Source organism: Parathielavia appendiculata, assembly GCF_033297405.1.
Source record: "Parathielavia appendiculata strain CBS 731.68 unplaced genomic scaffold N657scaffold_4, whole genome shotgun sequence".
NCBI classification, from domain to species: Eukaryota; Fungi; Ascomycota; class Sordariomycetes; order Sordariales; family Chaetomiaceae; genus Parathielavia; species Parathielavia appendiculata.
The window spans coordinates 1,245,640-1,264,125 of record NW_026944223.1 but is presented as its reverse complement, the minus strand read 5'-3'; the positions used below and the strand labels follow the sequence as shown (position 1 = coordinate 1,264,125).

The 18,486-nt window shown below is 53.7% G+C and overlaps 5 protein-coding genes across 5 annotated transcripts; 3 read left to right on the top strand and 2 right to left on the bottom strand.

Moving 5' to 3' along the window:
• Positions 1–1,141: 1,141 nt before the first annotated feature.
• On the top strand, positions 1,142–2,858 carry N657DRAFT_679905 (cysteine proteinase; the record flags this gene model as incomplete). Its single annotated transcript, XM_062796225.1, has 2 exons — positions 1,142–1,157; positions 1,213–2,858. 2 exons carry the CDS (start codon positions 1,142–1,144, stop codon positions 2,856–2,858), a joined length of 1,662 nt encoding a protein of 553 aa, XP_062648898.1.
• Positions 2,859–3,086: 228 nt separating this feature from the next.
• On the bottom strand, positions 3,087–4,036 carry N657DRAFT_355166 (uncharacterized protein). Its single transcript, XM_062786945.1, has 2 exons — positions 3,567–4,036; positions 3,087–3,483 (listed from the first exon to the last, which is right to left on the bottom strand). The coding sequence occupies exons 1-2, from the start codon at positions 3,855–3,857 to the stop codon at positions 3,316–3,318; spliced, it is 459 nt and encodes a 152-aa protein (XP_062648897.1). The 5' UTR covers positions 3,858–4,036; the 3' UTR covers positions 3,087–3,315.
• Positions 4,037–5,672: 1,636 nt separating this feature from the next.
• On the top strand, positions 5,673–5,910 carry N657DRAFT_643951 (uncharacterized protein). Its single transcript, XM_062792656.1, has one exon. It carries the CDS (start codon positions 5,680–5,682, stop codon positions 5,896–5,898), a length of 219 nt encoding a protein of 72 aa, XP_062648896.1. The 5' UTR covers positions 5,673–5,679; the 3' UTR covers positions 5,899–5,910.
• A 1,718-nt stretch (positions 5,911–7,628) lies between these two features.
• N657DRAFT_643947 (uncharacterized protein) lies at positions 7,629–7,875 on the top strand. The gene has a single exon (XM_062792655.1). The coding sequence runs from the start codon at positions 7,645–7,647 to the stop codon at positions 7,861–7,863; it is 219 nt and encodes a 72-aa protein (XP_062648895.1). The 5' UTR covers positions 7,629–7,644; the 3' UTR covers positions 7,864–7,875.
• Positions 7,876–13,918: 6,043 nt separating this feature from the next.
• Positions 13,919–15,391, bottom strand: N657DRAFT_633024 (uncharacterized protein; the record flags this gene model as incomplete). Its single annotated transcript, XM_062791186.1, has 2 exons — positions 13,919–14,677; positions 14,750–15,391. 2 exons carry the CDS (start codon positions 15,389–15,391, stop codon positions 13,919–13,921), a joined length of 1,401 nt encoding a protein of 466 aa, XP_062648894.1.
• Positions 15,392–18,486: the final 3,095 nt, after the last annotated feature.

Here is an 18,486-nt window from a genome sequence, read left to right as displayed (position 1 = left end):
GTTGATTGACTCGAATAAGGCCTCACGCGACTCGAAGTAGGACTCGGCAGGGAGGCAGTCGTCTGGGAAGGCGGCCATGGCGATAGTGTCTGCGGTCGTGTCCGCGCTTCGCATGGGTGTTGCGCGCGTGGGGTGGTGGCCGCGTTAGATGCATTTTTGGGTGCTTAGATAATTGTTGTGCTTATCTAAGCGACACGGACCCGTCAGTCTACGGATCTAGTGGGAGCCGCACATCCATGTGCGCTTACGTAGACGCTTATATGATCAACAAAGATGCATCTAACGCAGCATTGCCCCGCGCGAAAGTCAGCGCCAAAGTCAGCACCAAATTCAGCGCCAAAAGTCAACACCAAAGCACTATAATGGCCGCCTTCCCAGACGATTGCCTCCTTCCCGAGGGCTTCTTCGCGTCACGTGACGATTTGTTCGAGTCAGTTAACTCGTATGCAAAGCCTCGAGGCTGTGCCTTTACGACTCAACGGTCTTCTCGGCGGCTGGACGACTTTCTAAGAGTCTATTTCGCATGCGATGGAACGCGCGGGGCAATGCTGCGTTAGGCGCTGAATATGGTGCTGACTTTGGCGCTGACTTTCGCGCGGGGCAATGCTGCGTTAGATGCATCTTTGTTGATTTACGTAAGCACACATGATGTACGCCCTAGTGGGAGCCCTGCCTCTCTGCCTCTTAAACGTCAGGTCAACTCCACTTGTTCTCGGCTAGCACACCCCTAAACTTCGGATAGTCCTAGATGGCCTGTGATGGCTTAAGATAGCATAGAATAGCTGTTAAAGTAGATAAAGCTATAGTTAAATATCTTTTAAAATCTAATTAGCCTTTAAAAAAGTGGAGTTGACCTGAATTTGAGACGCATACTCCGTTACGGATGTACAGTAGCTTGAACGCCCTTGCTCGAAAGCTGCAAGATCAAATGGCTTGGCTTTTCTTGTCTCGACTGTTGCAGCCCCGCGCCTTTCTTTCTTTCCTCTTCAACATCCGCCACCTGCGAGAAACGCGTGCAAATCTGACTTGGACAAGCTCGACTTTGCAAGACAAGAGTGTTGCGCGGTTCAAGGTCTCTTTTTTTTTCATCCCTTTTGCTCTCTTCTTACTTTCCGTTGTGTTCAAATCTCATAAACTCAAGATGGCCACCATCAGTGGTGAGTCCTGGGATCCATTTACTTGTCGCTGCATGACTAACATATTGCCATCCAGTGGTGATTAAGCACCAAGGGAAGAAGTACGATGTCGAGGTTGACACTTCTTCGACCGGCGATGTCCTGAAGTACCAACTCTTCAGCCTCACCGGCGTCGAGCCCGAACGCCAAAAGATCCTCGTCAAGGGTGGACAGCTCAAAGATGACGCCGACATGAGCAAACTGGGGTTGAAGCCCGGCCAGGTGATAATGATGATGGGTACACCGGGAGACGGCGGAGGCGCGATCGTGCGGCCGACCGAGAAGATCAAGTTCCTCGAAGACATGACCGAGGCTGAAGCCGCCCAGCAAATCGGCGCCACCCCGGCCGGTCTGGTCAATCTCGGCAACACTTGCTACCTCAACTCGACACTCCAGGCGCTCCGCTCCATCCCTGAACTTCAAGATGCTCTCGCGAAGCACACGCACACATCCGTGTCCGAAGTCCCCCAGCTGGACATCACGAACCAACTGAAGGATCTCTTCAAGGACATGTCGGAGACACAGGAAGGCATGACTCCCTTCACTTTCCTGAATGCTCTCCGGACGACCTTCCCTCAGTTTGCCGAGCGCTCAAAGAAAGGCCCAGGCTTCGCCCAGCAGGATGCCGAAGAAGCCTGGTCCCAAATCATCCAACAGCTCAGACAGAAACTGCAGTGGCGGAATCCCACCGAAGGTGAAACTGTTAAGGCTAGCTCTTTTATCGACACGTACATGGCTGGCGAGTTCTCGACCACGTTGGAATGCGATGACCATGCGGCCCGCGAGGGCGGCGAGCAACCGACATCGTCCAAGGAGCCGTTTCTCAAGCTCAATTGCCACATCGACAACCAGACGGCCCACTTGAGGGATGGTCTTCTCAGCGGACTGTCGGAGAAAATCGAGAAGAAATCCGAGGTTTTGGGCCGGGACGCCACGTACACCAAGATTTCCAAGATTTCCCGGCTACCCAAGTATCTCACTGTCCACTTTGTGCGTTTCTTCTGGAAGCGCGACGTGCAGAAGAAGGCCAAAATCATGCGCAAGGTCACGTTCCCCCACGAGCTGGACGCCGTCGAGTTCTGCACCGACGAGTTGAAGAAGGCTCTCATTCCTGTCCGAGACAAGGTGCGCGAGGTGCGCAAGGATGAAGAGGACGTTGAGCGCGCTCGAAAGCGCCGCAAGAGGAACCCCATGCTGGACGGCGAGGCACAGGAGGACAAGAAGAAGAGTGCGAAGGACGACAAGAAGCCAGCGGGGTCGGGCGATGGCGATGTCGAGATGACCGAGACTTACAAGACGGACGCCGAATGGGAGGCGGAGAAGGACGCTGCGCTCTTACAGGCTAAGAAGGAGCTGCATGCCCTGATCGACCCGGAGATCAAGAAAGACGAGGGCGCCAACCAGTCGGGTATTTACGAGCTCCGCGCTGTGGTCACCCATCAGGGGGCCAGCGCTGATAGTGGGCATTACACGGCCTACGTCAAGAAGACGGCCCCAAAGGACCCCGTAACCGGCAAGGTCGGAGAGGAGGATGGCAAGTGGTGGTGGTTCAACGACGACAAGGTTACCGAGGTGACCTCTGACAAGATTGATGCGCTTGCTGGTGGTGGCGAGTCGCACTCGGCCCTCATCCTTCTGTACAGGGCCATTCCCTTGCCTTCGGCGGAGGGCATTATGGAGTAAGGTCGCTGTGCATGGGTCTTGGGCAAATCTACACACGGATTGCAGTGCAGGTTGGGGCGCGGGTTTGGAATCATCATCTGGCATCGGCGCAAGGGACATGGAGAAGGGGTTATGAAAGTCAGCCATGGTAGACCGGACGAATTGTGCTAGAAAACTATATGGATGATGAATATTCGTGAATTAGTGACTTTGGTATCTTCCAAGTCCATGTTGAAGATGCTCCTGATCATGGTTCCTGTGCCGGGTGTATGTGGACCTCACATATAAGCACTGTGTATCTCCTATGGTCCCATCCCTTCGTCTGACCGGAACAACTCGCAGAGGCATCCTTCGGTGACAGCTTGAGCTCGAGTACTAGTCGAAGGGCACGGTGAGATGAGGAGCCAACCCTCTCCCTTACCTCATTTCGTCCATCCCCATCATATTCAACTGGCCGTCGACGGCGTAGACAAGATCATCATGTCGTCCCGCTACCACCACCAGGCTCAACATTCGCCTTAATCCGAGCCCTCAACTCAGCCAACTTTCCCTCAATTTCTCCCCTTTGCCGCTCCAGATCGGCCTTATGCTGGCTTAAAATGGCAATCTTCTCGTCTGCGCCGGCCTCTTGCACCTTCTGCTTCTCCTGTATAACTTCAGTGTGAGTACCAAAGATATCATCATCATAATGTGGGACTGTTTGGAAGGTGTGAGATTGGTGTTGCTTACCGCCTTCCACTCCTGCTGGGTCTTGAGGCCGGCACCGTAGATGGTGCCTGTGATGGTGACGGAGGCGAAGGCGACGGTGAGGATGATGCGGCGCCATTTTTGGGCGGTTTCGGCTTTTAGCGCGGCGATGTCGGCGACGCTGGGTGCTGCGGATGGGTTTGGTGGTCGCGGTGATGATGATGGTGATGGTCTTGGAGTTGGCTTCCTAGCAGGTGTGGTGGAGGCAGCTCTTGTGCGTGGGGCTCGGCCTTTTGCTGCTACTCGATAAATTTGGGGTGGTTTGACGCGCATGACTGGCGGCTGACTTCAGGTAGTTGGGCGTGAGACGGATTTGCTCAATCACTTAAAACCAGCAAGTGCTGGGTGCCAAAGGGTGGTGCAGTCGTCTTGTTCGTCGTTGGTGTTCTCTCCTGGGTCCCGGCGGGGAGGATCTTGTGCCGATGGTATCAAACAGTCCGCCCGTTGTAATATTCAAACGAACGCGGACGTGGTTGCCATTCAGTCGGTTGCCCCCTAACCGCAGCTTTCTGTCTCTGTGTCGTCTTAATTTGACGTTGTCCTGGATTCAGTTCACCGATATTTTGCTGTAATTGGGTTCTTGGTGTTGTCAGTCCTGCCGTTGACGTCGTCACAATCTTCGGGTGGAGAACAGGTCAGCTGAAGTGATGCAGTGCTCGAGTTGAGCAGGGTTAGGGCTGACACCACGCTCTTTTTTCAGGGGTTGTTTACCCTCGATTTATAGGTCGGCACACGCATTAGTATCCCCGAGGACTGACGATATAATGCTTCGTGTATCATGACTGAATATTCCTTGCATCGATGTCCGATGTGTAAATAAATCCACGTCGGGCATTGACTCAGGCCCTCAGCGGCCGCTTGGCTCTTCAAGCTGCATGCATGACATGCATGCATTGTCCTCCAGAGCATGGGTGGTAAAATTGTTACTGCAAGCCAGCAGTACTAGTACTTGTTGTACTTTTCCCCCTACAGTCCAGGCAATCGATACTGTAGTAGTATGGTTGCACGACATGCTTTCTGTTTCATCGCTGCTGCAGTTAGCACAAGGTCCCCCGGCAATACCCCCTGGTTAATAGCTGAGAGTCAATCTACAGTACCATAGTAATTGATTCAGGTACTACCTTGCGAGGTGGCCACTTCAGCTACTCTCTATAACTCTCTAATCAACTGTTTGAAGACCTCCTTCAGGCTCTCTTTTCTATGTATACAGGCCTTGAGGCCCTATGGTTTGAGGTTTTCCAAATGTATTCAGAGGAGTAGGTGGGCCGTCTCTGCCTCTACCCGACACTCTTTCATTATCTTCTAGTTCCAGCTATCTATCCGACTTCATTGTAAAGAGGGTCTACTAATATAGACTTCGTGGACGTATAAGTAGTGATCTGACTTCCCCTATATTCCAAGCTATAGTAAGCTAGTTAGAGGATAACAGTCGCTTAAAAGTGTCACGGCGATTGCGCTGCGCCTGCCAGGACCCATGGGTGGGGCCCGGCGTGTAGGAAGCACGGGCCCCTGTGGGTTGAAGACCCTGCACCTCGCTGCCGCGAGATCTGTTCGTAGCTCCTCAAGCTACGTCTTGACAATCAAGCCTGCCCGTACCTGACGGAATAGAGCTTAGACTGTAGTTTAGCCCGAATACAATTGTCATTGGATTGTCCGCCTGTCCCGCCGTGACATTCCAAAGAAGCTAGGAAAATCCGCGGCTATGTATAGAACTGCTAAAGGTTATAGGCCTATAGCTCTCCTACTTACCTTAGAGATGGTACTAGAGGCTATAATGGCTAGGAGAGTGGTAGAGGCTGCGGAGTGGAACGGCCTACTGCCTGACGAATAGATGGGTAAAAGGGCTAGCCGATCCACTGAACTAGCTGTACAGCTAGTGGTTACTCAGATCTAGGAGGCTTGGAGACAGGGAGCAACAACCTCCCTACTATAGCTAGGTACATCTGGGGCCTTCAATACAGTCAACCATATAAGGCTACTAGATATACTCTGGGTCTGCGGCTTCTCTAGGTAGCTAGTGCGGTGGACTAAGGCTTAGCTTGAAAAATAGAACGGCTACGCTCTACTTCGACAGCTGAGTGTCAGTGGCCCCACCATGAGCCCTACACTTGGGCAATTGGCGGGCGAGACACTGTGGATTTCATGGCGCAGCGACATGACTCGCAGCAGAGAGAGGATATCTGGAGAGCAGGGGACTCAGATTGGAACTTGGAACTTCCCTCTCTCAAGGATCAGTCAGTTGGTTAGGGGTGCACGCACAATACAGTCGTCTTGCCTGCTGCCTGTTGAGGATTCGGTGCATCTTCCTTGGTGAGCTTGTGTGTGTCACCTTAACACTAAGATACAGAGCTCATACTAGTTAAGGCTAGGGTCCCACAGGGCTCCATACTATTTCCGATCCTCTTCATCTTTATATTGCTTCTCTATATAGGGCTTTTAAAGGAGAAGCATCTAGGCATAGCTATAGTGGGCTTTGCAGATACTACTAACCTCCTAACTTTGGCCGAGAGCCTCAGGCCAACTGCCAAAACCTAGAAGAGGCCAGGAAGACCTGCCTACTGTGGGCTGAGTCTAGAGGAATGGTCTTTGCCGGGGAAAAGAGCGAGCTGATCCACTTCAACAAAGGCTGAAGGCAATGGCTAAACCCAGTCAACCTGGCCTACTCACAGGGCTAAGGCTCCAACGCCATACAGCCTACACATTCTAGCCAGTTCCTTAGAGTCTGGCTAGATTGGAGGCTAGATTGAAAGGCCCACCGGGAAGCTGTCGAACGAAAGCTGAAAACACAGGACTTTGCACTATCTAGAATAGCTGCTAAGACCTGAGACTCAGTCCTGACCAAGGCTAGGGAGGTCTATACTAAGTGCATTCGCAGTGCCCTAGCCTATGGAGCTTCAAGATTCCACCGGCCTACTCCCATTAGAGGTCAACCACAAGGCATTGCAAAGGACCTCTAGAAGGTCCAGAACAAGAGCCTAAGGATAGTGGCTGGGGCCTACAAGGCTACCCCAACCTGACACCTTCAGGCCAAAACGTGAGTTCCTCTACTAAATCTTTATCTCAACAAGAGGCTAGCCGACTTCGAAGACAGGCTCCAGAAGCCTACCCTCTCGACTCAGCCTTCCCAGCCGACAATAAGGCTTGCAACTGGGCCTGCAACTGGGCCTGCAACTGGGCCTCTTCTAAGACACCAGCCTCCTAGCCTGCTAGTCGAAGAGGCCTGCAACAAGATCCGTAACCGCTTCCAAGGACTACAAAGAGCTAGAGAGCCAACGCAACCTCTAGCAATAGAAGAAGCTACAGAGGCTACTGCAGCCTAGAGAGCCTAAGGCAAGGACTTTACAGAGGCTCTCAACAAGGCCTAGAAGGCTACATGGGCCCAGGAGACCACTGTTGAACTGAGTGGGTTCCTTGGCACCAAGATTCACGGACTGAGCACTGATGTTCAATGCGAGACTCTCAGTCAACACAGATCCATCACAATGACGCAGGTCCTGACATAAACGACATATCATGGCACACTGTCTCTATATAAGGGGGTAATTCCCCTGGGAGGATTAGAGAGAACAATTTCGGTTCCAGCAAGAAAGCGACATTCTGAGGCACCCTAACCCACTATCTTGATCCTTCATTTTTGTGGCCACTCTGGAATCGTGACTCCAATTCAAGCTTCGTTTCATACCTCAATCTGTTCAATACCATTTGGTTGATCTAAGCTTACTTGAGCATGTAACTGTTGGCTGCCCAACAGCCACCAATTGACTACAACGGTATAGGGTCCGGAACCAGGCCCTACCTACCGTACAACCGGCCGACCACCGGCCAAAACTTAAAAAAAAAGGGGACTAGAAAGACATGAGGGCCTTACAAAGACCGAGAGCTCCTTACTAAAGGCCCGAACTGGGGCTTTAGGCCTCAAAGACTTCCTTTTCCGGGCCAGGGTCCCTCGAATACCTACTCTCTACTGCAAATGCGGCCGTGGCAGGGAAATAGTGGAACACTCAGCTGTGTGGTGCCACTAACTACCGAAGCTAAAGACCTAGCTGTCAGGGCCCCCACCATGAGCCCTACACTTGGGCAATCGGCGGGCGAGACACTGTGGATTTCATGGCGCAGCGACATGACTCGCAGCAGAGAGAGGATATCTGGAGAGCAGGAGACTCAGATTGGAACTTGGAACTTCCCTCTCTCAAGGATCAGTCAGTTGGTTAGGGGTGCACGCACAATACAGTCGTCTTGCCTGCTGCTTGTTGAGGATTCGGTGCATCTTCCTTGGTGAGCTTGTGTGTGTCACCTTACACTAGCCGGCTACAGAGATATGCTTACAGAGAGGCCTATATAGGACTCTCGACGGGTGGGGAATAAAGAGAGTATGCTTGCAAGGAAGGTAATTAGATAGCTACTATGTTCTGGGAAGCTCCTAGAGTATAGGCTAGCTGCACGGCTAGAACTAGGCTAGTTCAATGGCCTAGTTAGCTATCTGCGCCTTTCTTTTCGCTGTAGCGAGTAGATTCAAGACTTCAGACTGGTATAGGGGAGACAGAGGTTTTCAGTCCAGCCTTGCAGGCATGGTCTTCCTTTGTAATTAGTAGTAGAAGGTCCGGCGAGGCCTAGGGCATAGCGGTGCAGCGATAATAATAATAATATTGTTACGGCGACTGCGCCGCGCCTGCCAGGACCCACGGGTGGGGCCCGGCGTGTGGGAAGCACGGGCCTCCTGTGGTTTGATGATCTTGTGTCACGGCGATTGCGCCGTGCCTGCTAGGACCCACGGGGCATGTGGAAAGCACGGGCCCCTGTGGGTTAAATATTCTGCACCTCGCTGCCGCGAGATCTGTTCGTAGCTCCTCGAGCTACGTCTTGACAATCAAGCCTGCCCGTACCTGACGGAATAGAGCTTAGACTGTAGTTTAGCCCGAATACATTTGTCATTGGATTGTCCGCCTGTCCCGCCGTGACATTTTGCATCTCGCTGCCGCGAGTTCTTTTCATAGCTCCTTGAGCTACGTCTTGACATTCAAGCCTGCCCGTACCTGACGGAATAGAGCCTAGACTGTAGTTTAGCCCGAATACAATTGTCATTGGATTATTTGCCTGTCCCGCCATGACAAATATATTATAATTGAGGATAACGTACATTATAAGCGAGCGGCGCATATAGGCGAGTGGCGCACTGATAAGGGCCAGTATGGAAATTCGGGCACAACACTAACAGCGAAATTAATCTGGGAATAAGTTGTTAGTGTTGTACCCAGATTTCCATACTAGCCCTTATCAGTGCGCCACTCGCCTATATGCGCCGTTCGCTTATAATGTACGTTAGTATATATAGAATAGTGAAAATTATTCCGCTCGATTATCTATTCTAACGTTACTCACTTTATCATATACCGTATTATCTGTGAGTGGATCATATTAGCAAGCAGATCACTCTAGCAGTTTTTAGTAGAGCTTTAATAGGACATTAAGGAGTTAGTTAAGTTAGGTTAACGTATACTATCAGCGAGCGGATCACTCTAGCAATTTTGGGTGGAGCATACATCATGAGACAATAAGAAACTGTTAGATCGCACTAACAATTTTCTAACGTCTTATTGCATGCACCTCTACCAAAATTTGCTTGAGTGATCCGCTCGCTGATAATGTACGTTAGGCTAAGTTGACAAAAATTGAATTGTGCGGAGCCTTGATTGCAGCCTGAGGATAATAGCAAATAAACTGCTGCCTACCTTGGCTGTGCCCTTGATTGTAGGGTTCGAGTCAGGGAGGACGTCATGCCTTTGGTCAAAGAAAAGAGTGTCAACACCAAACTACACAGTAACATCGAGATGTCTGCATGGCCCCGATCTGGACGATTGAAAACCATTGGAGGTAGACATGTTCAAGACTCCACCCGTAGTTTGTTGCCCTCGCAACGCCAGGCCCCTTGTTGCTACCCTTGTTTGAGTCTCCACCAAGGTGAACGCGATGAGCCTCTAGCGTAACGAGGATAGAAGGGGCGTGTTTGAATATACTCTGCTGAGGGAGGAGAAGGACGTGCTCTTTCAGTTGTCGTCATGTGTGCAACCGGCGTCTCGGAGAGACAGAGTCCTCCTCCTACTGTTTGCGTCAGCTCCTATCAAGACCGCAAATTGTGACGACAGAGAGGTTGAATTGGCGCCATTTGCAAAGTGAGTAATGATCCCGCTCTCAATCACTTGTACCATCATTCACGAATCATGAAAGCTGCATGCAGCCCGTTCTTGCTTGACCATGCTGCAGAAGACCGGCCAGGAAATGGACCAAGACTCGCCCATTGTGCCTCGTATGTCGTACTCAACATAGTGCATGACGTGGGAGATTGGTGTTTTCGTTCATCTTGGGTCAGGCGGTCTCTAACTGCCTAGGAAAAACAAAATGTTAGGTGTCCCGATAAGTACCGTTGGCAGCTTTGTCCATAGGGACCAGAGCCAAAACGTACCGTCTTTCAAAGACCGCCTAACGGTTGCCACTTGTCCTTCAAGTCGTATGCGGTCAACCTTGTATTCGATCTCCACAACATATAAGAATCTTTGTCAACTTCTCGTAAAAATTTACATCCAGTCAAGCGCCTCCGGGCCCATGCTCCGTTTCTCGCCTCATGAACAACGACGAATTTTGTTCCCTTGGAGTATCAAGTCTCGTGGGCGGGTCCCTCTACCACTACTCCAGGTGAAGTCGGCGGATAATAACCTGTCCTCAGAAAGCTTGGGGTGGAGTAAGTAAGCTGACAGAGGGTTTGCCAGCTGATGGCGTAACCCGAAGTGTCAACCGCTTTTGGACAAAGTCTCCCATGATTGAACAGTGATTGGCACCGCCCTTATCGGGTATTCAACTCTGTGCGACTGTGCCGCTGACGGGTTGTACCGTACTGCTCCGTGTGTCATCTCAGTCTTGGGATTCGGGCGAGAGGGGCCAAGTCTCAGGCGAGGACTGAACGACGGCAGGTGCCATGTTGTTGATGCGCCCTCTTCGGCCATATCGTAGAGAGCCACGCGCTCTCAGCGAGATCTTTGCCGGATGTCGTGGGCTTGGAAAGTGGTGGCAGGGTTGAGGGGTGCCAGAATAGACCGTAAGATGTCGTTCAAACAAGCCGCGTCTGAGGGAAGGGGCTCAACACCACTTCTGGACTGCGTAGTATTAGTTTGGGGTGCGCTTTGGGGGATTAGTGAATACCCGTCGCTGAGGCGGAGATTGGGGGGCCATGTTTGAGTCCGTCTGGAGGGCGGGTTTCGTCGGGAAGTGGCTGCTCTTGGACGCTTTGGACGACTAACGCGCGATCTTCATCTTGAAAATTGCGGCTCGCCCAGAGGTTAGGATGGACCAAATAGTGCAACTGTGCCATGCGCCGGACTGAAGAGCTGGGTGCGTGAACCAGGACGGGATGATACGCCGCCCTTCACCATACCCGGACAAGCCCCTCAGGATCCCAATCCCTTTGTCGGTTGGAAGTCGCATCCTCCCGCACCTTAACCATGCCGTCTGAGGATGCAGGCAGGCGACTTTGGACTGGAGCGCCGGAAGAACCGAGGCTCGCACTCCAGAACGCAGCACACAGCTGCGTCTCCCGAGACTGCGAGGTTAATCAGCTGCTCCTTTTCCAGCGCAACAAACCGAGAGGCTGGTAGATTGCATTTCGACAAGCCAGTCCGTTACCACCGTCGTGCGAGGATGTGGTTTTTGATGTATCCGGGAACGATGATGGAGCAACTCCGAGTCGCGAACCAAGAAGTCTCAGTCGTGGGTTCTGTGCGTTCGCAACGGTTCGAAATCGGTTCCTCCGTGCAGTGGTGTACAATACATCTTGTCCAGAGGGAAAGGGGTTCCATCCTTCAACCTTGCGACCGTACAGCATGCCATTCTCAGACCACAGCGGAAGTTCTTGTATGGAATCTACCCTACACACACATTGCAGATATTGAAAAAGCTCGACGCAGCTATGCCACCCACGTTACCATTGCCTGGCTTTCTCCAAGACGCGAGGTGATGCTGAGTACAGTGTAATGAACGCGAACTGATTTTTGACTCGTGTATCGTCGGGTATCTGACGTACGTGTACCGGTACCGTCCTGTTACCGCCTCCGCTTGTACTGGACGATCCATAACGGCAGGAGGGTCAGTGCCATTCCCTTCTTTGTCGAAGGGGCTCGGGCCGTTTTACTGGGGCCCAGAACGGTGGTCCAATGTCCAGAGTTGCCTTGACGAATCCCCGGACGGAAAGCGGGAAGTCCCACCACCCTGGTTTGTCAAGAATGTTCGGTGAGGACAATGTCTGATTTCGCGAGTCATGACGCATGAAATGTTAACGTGAGATTCGTATTAGCGTCGGTTCGTTGGGGGTGGCTTGCGTGGTGTGTGTTGGCTTCGTTGGAAGGGAGGGCTGCTTGTGTGCTGATGCCCGAAGGATCGCATTGTAATTTTTTTTTTTTTTTTGGCGAATTTGCCTTTTTCTCTTCACACGTCGCGATGCCGCCGACGCAGCGGCACGTTGGTTTCATGCTGTTCGCTCCTTTGGGCACTCGCTAGTGGCTGTCTTGTGGTGGCTAAGGTACTCTGTATTTGGCTCCCACCATTGAGACCTCTGATCCTTCTTGGGTGCTGCAGGCCTGTCTGAAACCGGCAACCCACCCACCCCGTGTAACATGATTGCTTACCTTCGATAGCCAACTGGCGCCCGGACCTGTCTCGTTGTCGCAGTTGGCTGATGAGGAGGAGATGCTGTGAATCCGGTTAGGTGACATGTCAGCCGGCGTCGACTCTATGAGGCTCCGTTCCCCGGCGACGCTCATCTGCGCGGCGCAGCTAGTAGACTTGCCTCTCTGCCTGTTTGTTTGGTACTCGAATTCGCTGGAAGGGATGGCTCACCGGAGAGCGGAATCAAACGCGAGGCATAGACCGCCGCCTGCCAGACGATTCACCGCTCAGCTCGGAGCCCCTGGACGCGAATGGGATTCATCAGCCATCGACAGGCGAGTGGTAACTGCCGTGCAGAGATCGGAGTGACCGCGGCAGCGTAGTTCGCCTCAAGCAAGCCAATGCTGAGTGAGCTGAAGCGAGGATACTGACGGCAGTCCAGAGTCGCGAAACTGTCATTTGCAAGGATGAACCATCTTGTTATGATCACAAGAAGCTGGCTGGGTTTTGATAACTCGGGCAGTGTGACAACCCCCAAATTATCCCATGATAGGAGAAGGGCGCTCTCAGGTGCCCAGCCACTGCTGGTGGAGAACTGGGAAGTGGAACTTGCCATGTGAGGAGTTATGGACAGTTGAGACGAAGTCAAGGATGAGTGCTCCAAGACACGACACACCCAGCAACTGAGCACGATAGTCTCTGTCGCAGCCCCATCGTATAGGAACGTTGTAAGTGAACGGATCCTTGACATCGTGCCATGGCTGCTCGATTGCTAACCAACGTGGCTGCCAAAGGCCGTTGATTAGAAGCAAGCCCAGCCGTTCCGGAGCCCGGCCGTATTGATCCCCAAGTGATCCTAGCCGCAACCGGCCATTACGATGCCTGACGTTGCCGGGATACCGCAGCTTTCTGCCACCGCCATACCTGCTAGCTTCTCGGGGGAAAAGCCCGGCAGGCCCGAGGATCATGGCGCTCTTGGGATACCTCGACCTTGCCCCTTTTCATGGACCCCGTTGATTTCCGTCTTTCGCCTCGGTCCCGATATCTTCTTCCTTGCTGCCTGGCGGACCTCGGCGGCCGTGAGCTCTTTGCCAGGTCACGGCAACTGGAATTCAGCTCTGGGACGCATTGGCACTGGTGCAGTGGTGCTGCCTCGGGATAGGGGTTAAACAGGCTCCAAACATGCTACCGGTAGCACTAGGTTCTTGATTGCTTCATCCCGAGCCCTGCCTGCCATGGCGCTGCTGTATTAATGACTTGGTTGTGTACTGCTTACATCGATTTGAGGAGAACAGAGATCGTGTAAAATGCGTGAGGAAAACCTTGAGAAATGACGGGTTGAAAGGAGAAAGCATAAAAGGACAACGGGCGAGGAGCCAACGCTGACAAATGTGCCGTGAGGCAAACCCCTTCTTTTCGCGATGCATTGCCATAACAGATGAAGCCCGTACCGCTTGCAATGAACCAATACAGACCAAACCGAGAAACATGGATCTCAACTTGCATTGAAAGTAAAACCGCAAAAGCAGAGAGCACCGAGGGGTGCAGGATGGTTCAACGGAACCACCCAAGTCTTCAAGCCGTGCCGCCCAGCACACTGTATGCTGAAGACACAGACAACCAGACGTAGCACAATGGTTTTGAATTCCCTCTCGACGATCGATGCCGTAACGTTGCTCCATTTATGATCGCCGGTTTAACCTCCCCAGCATGTTCCGGTCAATGTCGTTCACTGAAGGGCGAGAGCCCGGACCCGGGTCGATCAGGTTGCCCAGGCTCATTGGATTTGAGTAGCCATTCGAAGTCGAAGGAGGCTGCGGCTGCGGCTGCGCCGTTGGGTGAGGCGAAACCTGCGATGGTGTCTGCTGCACTTGCGATGGTCCCGCCTGCGGGACAGTTTGCGGAGCTCGAAATTGTGGTTGTGGCGGCATGGAGCGACCAGGGCTGTTCTGGTTGGGAGTTGGAGGCCGGTCCCGGCCATAAGGGCTTTGCTGAAACTGACGGAAAGCCGCGGGCGGGGTGCCGTTGCTATGAATGGAGACGGGGGATCGCCTGCGAGGGTCGTCGTCAAGTGGATAATTTGGGGGAGGCGGCCGGGAGCTGTGCTCCTCCTCTGGCGGACGGGTCCGGCGGCGCCCAGGGTCCTTGTCGTCATAAGCCGTAAATGAGGATCCCGTCGGCGAATGCATAGGAGGCGTGTACTCAGACGGAGGGTACGGGTAGTTGCGCGGCTGCGGAGCTGACGCCGCGGATGGGGGCAAAGGCTGCCCGTACGCACCGTAGAGCGGTGTTCCCGGCGGGACTCCACCCGGCACCGCCGACACGGGAACAAAGGCGGCCGAGGAGTTCGAAGACACCGGCTGGAATATACAGTCGATGCGGAGCTTATCGCAGTTGGTGCATTTGCCGTTGGTGGTGTGTGTGTAACCACTGCACCGGATCTATTCCCGGGGTCGCATTAGCCAAGGGTTTGAATTTTCAACCTGGAGCCTCGACTGGGACTGATGTACTACCTTCCTCTTCCTGCAGTAGCGGCAGGCAATCGACGTCCTCTGCCGAGGAGCTGACTGTTGCTGGGGTGGCGGAGGCGGTGGAGGGCCCATCCCGTAGGGATAAGGTGCTGGCGGGTACCTGTAGTAGTCGGGGCCATATCCGCCACCCCGTCCAGGGGGCGCTTGTTGGGGATCGTAGTACGGATCAGAATATCCCCTCCGGTCACCGTACTGCCTCTGATCGTCGTACAGTCTCTGGTCATCGTACTGCCTCCGATCCTCGTACTGCCTCCTGTCATCGTACGGTCGCCTGTCGTCAAACTGACGCCGGTCGTCGTACTGACGCGGATCCTGTGGGGGAAACGGCGCGGGATAGCGGGCGTCTGGAGGAGGGGGATAGCCGCTCGGGGCGGGCTCCGGAGGCCAACTCCGTGGGTCTGACTGATATCTGGGGTCTGACGGATAGGGCCTCTCCTGGTACCGTGAATCCGGCTGATACGTGGGGCCGGGAGGCGGGTATGGCATTGGCGGCAACGCTGCGCCATCTGGACCTACCGGCGCGAGTCGCCTTCGATCTTCACCGTCGGGAGGAGGTGGGTGGCGCATGTCGTCGGGGTTGTCTCGTGGAGGTTCCACTCTCCCTCTCCGATAATCTTCTGCCATGCTGCAACTTGCTCTGGTAGATGCCGGATGATGGGTGAAGAAACCGGAAAGGGGAGGACAGTAAGTGCTACTCCAAAGGCGTGCCCGTGTAGTTTGTGGCCGTGTCACACGCTCACACAGATTCCGCAAACCCAGGACGTGCAGACAGCCCCCGCTGCAAAAAGTCGAATTCCTGGCGATAGGTGCCAGCCGCCCTTGTTGCAATTTGATTCAATATGCAGTCGGCTGGAACAAAGACCCGCATGCAGTGGTGGCAATACCAGCACCGAGCAAGCAAGCAAGCTCCAAGGCGACCAGAGCCGGCGGGTGAGATTGGGTCGCAAGTGAGATGAATGCCACGCAGAGGTGGGTGGAATGGACGAATAAATAGACGGAGAATGTGCGGGTCGGCTGGGGGCCAGGACGGGCGGGTAATGATGTAGGTCGCGCCAGGGGGTGAACTGCAACGAGCCTTTTCACAAGGAGCGGGAGTTCCCTTGTTGCTGACGGCCTGGGACCCGAGAAGTTAGCGTGGGAAGGATGCGGGTGGGCACGCGCAGCGGGGCTGAAGTTCGAAAAGAGGCTAGGGGTCTGCATGAAAGCCAGCAGACCCCTGGGAGTGGAACGACGCAGCCTGCTCTGCTGCAGCGAATCAGGGGCCGTACCAAGCGTCCCAGAAAACTAGCGTGAGCAGTTTCGATCGGCCATGGTGGGTAAAATCAAATGACGCCGGCTGAGAAATGACAGGGGAGCGGGACATGGATGAGGAAGCGGGAGGGAAACGGAAACAGGCGTAATGTGCAGGTGCTACACTAGCTGCATATACATGGTGCAGCGCTGGGTGTTGTGTGCGAGGAGGGGTGGATGCAGCAAGGCAAGTAGGGGAGTCTGGGAAGTCAAACTCCAGGCTTGCATTGGGCACTTGCACTGCACACAGTCGGAGCTCGGCGCTTTCGACCGAATGGCCAAAATGGGAAAGACGGCAAAGGACAGAAACGCCTTCCCGCCTGACCGCAGACCGCCTCCCTTCCCACCACTGGCAAGAAAAAGAGAATGCTCCACTCACTTTCCGGTTTTGCAACGCAAAACAGGCCTGAAAACACGGCTCCCGATGATTGTGGGATGCACCGTGTATGATGGACATCCCGTATTGTATCTTCCAGCAGGTTGCAAGGGGACAGCGGTGCCGCGTGTCGAGGTACCGTACCCTGTTCTTGGCCGTTCGGGCCACGACACCGTTTGCCGCGGACTGGGCGCTGGCTGGAGATGGAGTTTCTAGCGACGGGAGCCACGGGAAAGACTCAAAATGTAGATTACTGCCGCTTCGTAAGTAATTGTCGCGGAGCGGACCTGAGCATGGATAGCAAATCCCTACAGGAAGCACCTCAGTGCTTGCAACGGCAAACGACTAGGCCCAATGTTTCGGGGCTTCAGGCTGTGCCGAAGCGGACAGGGAGATGTCGCACGCTCGACGGCGGGGATGCCAAAGTCTACTGATGCCGTCGTTTCATCGGTTGGACGCAGGGCCCTGTTTAACAGGCAAAGAATCGGTGAATTCGAAGTGAGCAATGTGGGTGAGAATCTAACAGAAAATTACCGTTGAAGGCACGGCTGATGGTTCGCAATACGTTGCAGGTTGGGCAGCGCTGAGCTTATGGCCGTCGAACCCAAATCAGTGTTGGGTCGCAGCTCAGCGGCGCAAGCACACTGGACCACTCTGGTGCCAGATCTCCCGTGAGATCGATGGATGGGTGCCTTAACTTGAGGTATGGGATCAATCCTGCTGGCAGGCACAGCAAAGCACAGGTTTCAAGGACCCTGGATTTAGTCCCAGCGTGTGGGTTGGCCGGCTTCCGGCTGGGCCAGAGAGTGGATCAGAGAATGGAAGCAACGGACGGAAATCTTGGAGCAGGGCCGGACCGCGACGGGATTCCACAGCCCGGGGTCCAGGCAGGTGGAGACAAAACATTCCTGGGACCGTACCTTACCCTGAACGTGAGCAACACAAGCCGTAAGGTACTTTGATTCAGGTACCTACCATATCCTGCATACAAGAAACGGCCTGAAGGCGTGATATGACATTAGCTTCTTGACGGGAGCTACTCCGTACTGTTCCTCAGTTCGTAATCTAGGGAGTACTTAAGCTACGTGCTATCCTGAGCAGGACTTATAATTCAACACCTTTTAGCTGGACTGGTAAGAGACTCGCAGAGGTTTCAATCCGTATTTATGTACATATTCCACGAACCGGCTGCCTGCTCCTAGGTCGCAGATGGGGCCGCAGGCCGAAGGATTCGGGCTCTTATTTGCGGGCTCCTCATACAGAATGTAACTCATACCTACCGGTAACCGCGACTCCCTACTCATACCATCGCCGGAGGCTGGAGAAAACCGCTTGCTCAACAAAACACGAGGCAGCTTCTCCTGGACTTTTCAGAAATCAAATTTCATAGGATGTCAATACCCCAGCTGCTTCGGGGCGACGCTGGCATTCCATGGCCACTCTACTGCTTCATAATTTGGGGGCCGAGGGACCGATGTTTTCATTCCCTAAAGGCAGAAGAAAGTTGGGGCCCGCGGACTTGGAGCGCCCTGGCATCATGGCGATTCCATGCATAGCGCTACTATGGATCCAAAAAGCTCGGCTCGTCGAGACCCTTTGAGACAGTAAGCCAAATGGGAGCCAACGACGCGATCTGAGAGACCTGATGTTGGGCCAGTCCAGGCGACACGAAGACCGAACGACATGCACGGCTTCGGCCCGATGCGCTCCTCGGGAGGAGCTTGCTCGATTCCGGGTGTCGGCGATCGGTCCGTTCAATGTGTTAGCTCATTCCGAAACGCTGTGCTCCTTTGTGCGACTTGAATAGCTATCTTTTACTGCGTCATGGCAGCACAGAAGGACGCCTGGTCAGCCTGTGTTGGAGAAAGCCAAGAGGCGGCGAGATGGCGTTGGCAGTCACAGACTTCAGGACGGGACTGGCGTGATTATCGGACGGAGAGTACCAAAACGCCACGTGCTTGCCACCTTCAGGTTAGGTACTGTACCAATACCGATTAACGTAATGTATTTCAAGTTCGGGAAATTATTCCTCGCGACTCCGAAGCCTGCACGT

Coding starts and splice junctions, on each gene's coding strand:
- N657DRAFT_355166 (XM_062786945.1), bottom strand. CDS start 3,857: ATGCGCGTCAAACCACCCCAAATTTATCGAGTAGCAGCAAAAGGCCGA. Junction 3,484..3,566: donor CCCAGCAGGAGTGGAAGGCG/GTAAGCAACACC, acceptor GAAGTTATACAG/GAGAAGCAGAAGGTGCAAGA.
- N657DRAFT_643951 (XM_062792656.1), top strand. CDS start 5,680: ATGAGCCCTACACTTGGGCAATTGGCGGGCGAGACACTGTGGATTTCA.
- N657DRAFT_643947 (XM_062792655.1), top strand. CDS start 7,645: ATGAGCCCTACACTTGGGCAATCGGCGGGCGAGACACTGTGGATTTCA.